Source organism: Pygoscelis adeliae, unplaced genomic scaffold (assembly GCF_000699105.1).
Source record: "Pygoscelis adeliae isolate BGI_AS28 unplaced genomic scaffold, ASM69910v1 Scaffold463, whole genome shotgun sequence".
Classification (NCBI taxonomy): Eukaryota; Metazoa; Chordata; class Aves; order Sphenisciformes; family Spheniscidae; genus Pygoscelis; species Pygoscelis adeliae.
In genome coordinates this window covers 2,105,789-2,108,291 of record NW_008824471.1, presented here as the reverse complement: position 1 = coordinate 2,108,291, position 2,503 = coordinate 2,105,789, and the positions used below count along the sequence as shown (strand labels likewise).

The 2,503-nt window shown below is 36.8% G+C and overlaps 1 protein-coding gene across 1 annotated transcript in view; it reads left to right on the top strand.

Annotated features, from left to right (window-relative positions):
• Positions 1-2,503, top strand: part of SMYD3 (SET and MYND domain containing 3) — a 385,279-nt gene that overhangs the window by 9,465 nt on the left and 373,311 nt on the right. Inside the window, exons 4-5 of the mRNA XM_009321269.1 lie at positions 7-52; positions 1,160-1,217. Coding sequence (XP_009319544.1) covers positions 7-52; positions 1,160-1,217 — 104 coding nt within the window. The remainder of the gene's footprint in view (positions 1-6; positions 53-1,159; positions 1,218-2,503) is intronic.

Sequence of the window (2,503 nt, the reverse complement as noted above, 5' to 3'; positions counted from 1 at the left end):
TAATTTTCCTCCAGACTCTGTCAGACTTGCTGGCAGGATTGTTTTTAAACTAGTAAGTGACATTCTTTTAGATTTATTCAGTGTAGCAGATTCAGATAAATACTTTTTCACTCTGCATTTTTAATGTAATTAAGAGCTAGAAAGCTGAAGTGACTGGAATTGCTGAACAAAATTGGACTGCATATTGCATTACAAGATTACTGATTAATTTGCAGAAATGCTGGAAGGATCAAGAGATACTAAAATGGACATAATTAAGCTCAAAGGACCTGTTTATCGACTTTCTCTTCCTATGACTATGTGGTAGCATTCTAAACTTATTTCTGCCTAGAAGGAAAGCACAGAAGGACACTGTCTTTTCTTCAATACTGCTGAAGTTACTGGTGCTTTTCCATTAACTTCTCTGGGAACCTCATTCAGCCTTATTTGGATGAGTGGTAAGGACAGAAACACTGTTAGCTAGCCCTTCCTTTAGAGGGCACAATGCCATACTTTCAATGTTGGGTTCTCTTAATCTCAATTTTTTTTTTTTTTCCTTTTTCTAAACTCACTTGGAAGTCCTGAGTGTTTGACATTCCCAAGGTTTGATTAATTTATGTGGACTAAATTTTCTGTTAGGTTAAGCAGTTTATGACTGTGTGGGATTGTAAATCAAAAAGGATTTGCCCTTTTTTTTTTTTTTTTTTTGCTGACCCTGCCATGATGCTGTCTGTCTCGGATAAAAACATGTGCATTTGTTGTGGTCTGAGGTGATAAAATATGATTTAATATCTTAATTTATATATTGTTGGGAACAGTGTGTGCATGATTGTTTTTTAAAGGGCAAATATGTACCTAGCTATACTGTGCATTAATTATAGTCACATGAAATCTGAGACTGCTAACCTCATAAATTGCTTTCAGTTATGGTGTGAAGGGCCAAATTACTAAGGGTAAGCTGTCGAAGTGTTAAAAAAAAAAAGTAGAAAGTGTTATAACACCAAGAAAAATTTAGTATTTTTATGATAGTTTACAGCAAGTATGGAATGACCAGATTTATGCTGATGCTGTTAGCCTTACCTAATTATCTTACAGGTATATTACATTGATTATTCAACCTTGTAGAGTGTTTTCAAGATAGTGTGCTATCTAAGTGTTAATTATCTGTTTTTCTCTACAGCTTAGACAATCAGTATGCCTTTCAGAGAGACTCTACTCTTTTTCCAATCTTCAGTCAAGTAAGTAATTGCCAACCATATTGCAGGAAGTGCTTCCAAGTTCTGCTTTACAGAATGGCCATCTGATTTTCTTGCAGCTTGCCTTCTGAAGGTCTGCTCTGTAGAATAAGAGAATCAAAGACAAAACCTGCTAAAACCTCTGTGGGGAAAACCAGTTTTTTCAAAGATCAAGGAAAAAACATGTATGTCTTGTTCAAGCAAAACGTCCACCTGATTTTTCGGTTTCAATATTTTTTCTCATTTTATAGTGCACAACTTGCCTGTTCAGTTTTTAATTTACCCGATGTCTGCCTTATTACATACAGTGCCAATATTTTTATATACATACACAAAAATACATATATTTTTTATATTGAGGTTTTACTTTTTTAATATTTATGTGCTATTGCATAAAGCTTCAAAATAACTTCCAGAAAAAGGAAAGAAATCTAAAATTTATGTATGTCTTTCTTCTACATGACTTTTCAATGGAGAAAAAAAGATAAAATTGTGCAGATGTTTTTGTGGTTTTACAAGTTTCAGTTGCTTGGGTAGGAAAGGATGCTCATTATAATTTCTCAGCAGAGCTAATGTTGAAATAGAAAACATTTTTTCCAGATTTTGCGGTAGCTTAAAGGTTAAAGACTTAGAAGGGAAGAAATACATCCTTAGTTCATTCTTGCATCTTGCTTAAAGGGATTTTCTAGAGAGTAATGTGAATATTTTGATTACCTCTACATTTTTTAGTGTTGTACAGAGCTTTGGCTATAAACCAGCTTGATCTATTGATATAGTTAGGTAGAAATAAAAAACATAAACATAAACCAATACAATAACTAGTATTCCGTTTTACTTCTGTACATCCTGACATTCTGCTGCCTTCTCCTGAACTGCAAGGGCAAAAGACCTTAATAAGGCAACAAATTAAAAGGCATAGAGGTAATGCATTTCAATAATGTAAAAGTAAGTTTGCAGACGACACCAAGTTGGGCGGCAGTGTTGATCGGCTCGAGGGTAGGAAGGCTCTGCAGAGGGACCAGGACAGGCTGGATCGATGGACCGAGGCCAACTGTATGAGATTCAACAAGGCCAAGTGCCAGGTCCTGCACTTTGGCCACAACAACCCCATGCAGCGCTACAGGCTTGGGGAAGAGTGGCTGGAAAGCTGCCTGGCGGAAAAGGACCTGGGGGTGTTGGTCGACAGCCGGCTGAACATGAGCCAACATGCCAACAGCATCCTGGCCTGTATCAGAAATAGTGTGGCCAGCAGGAGTAGGGAAGTGATCGTGCCCTTGTACTCGGCACTG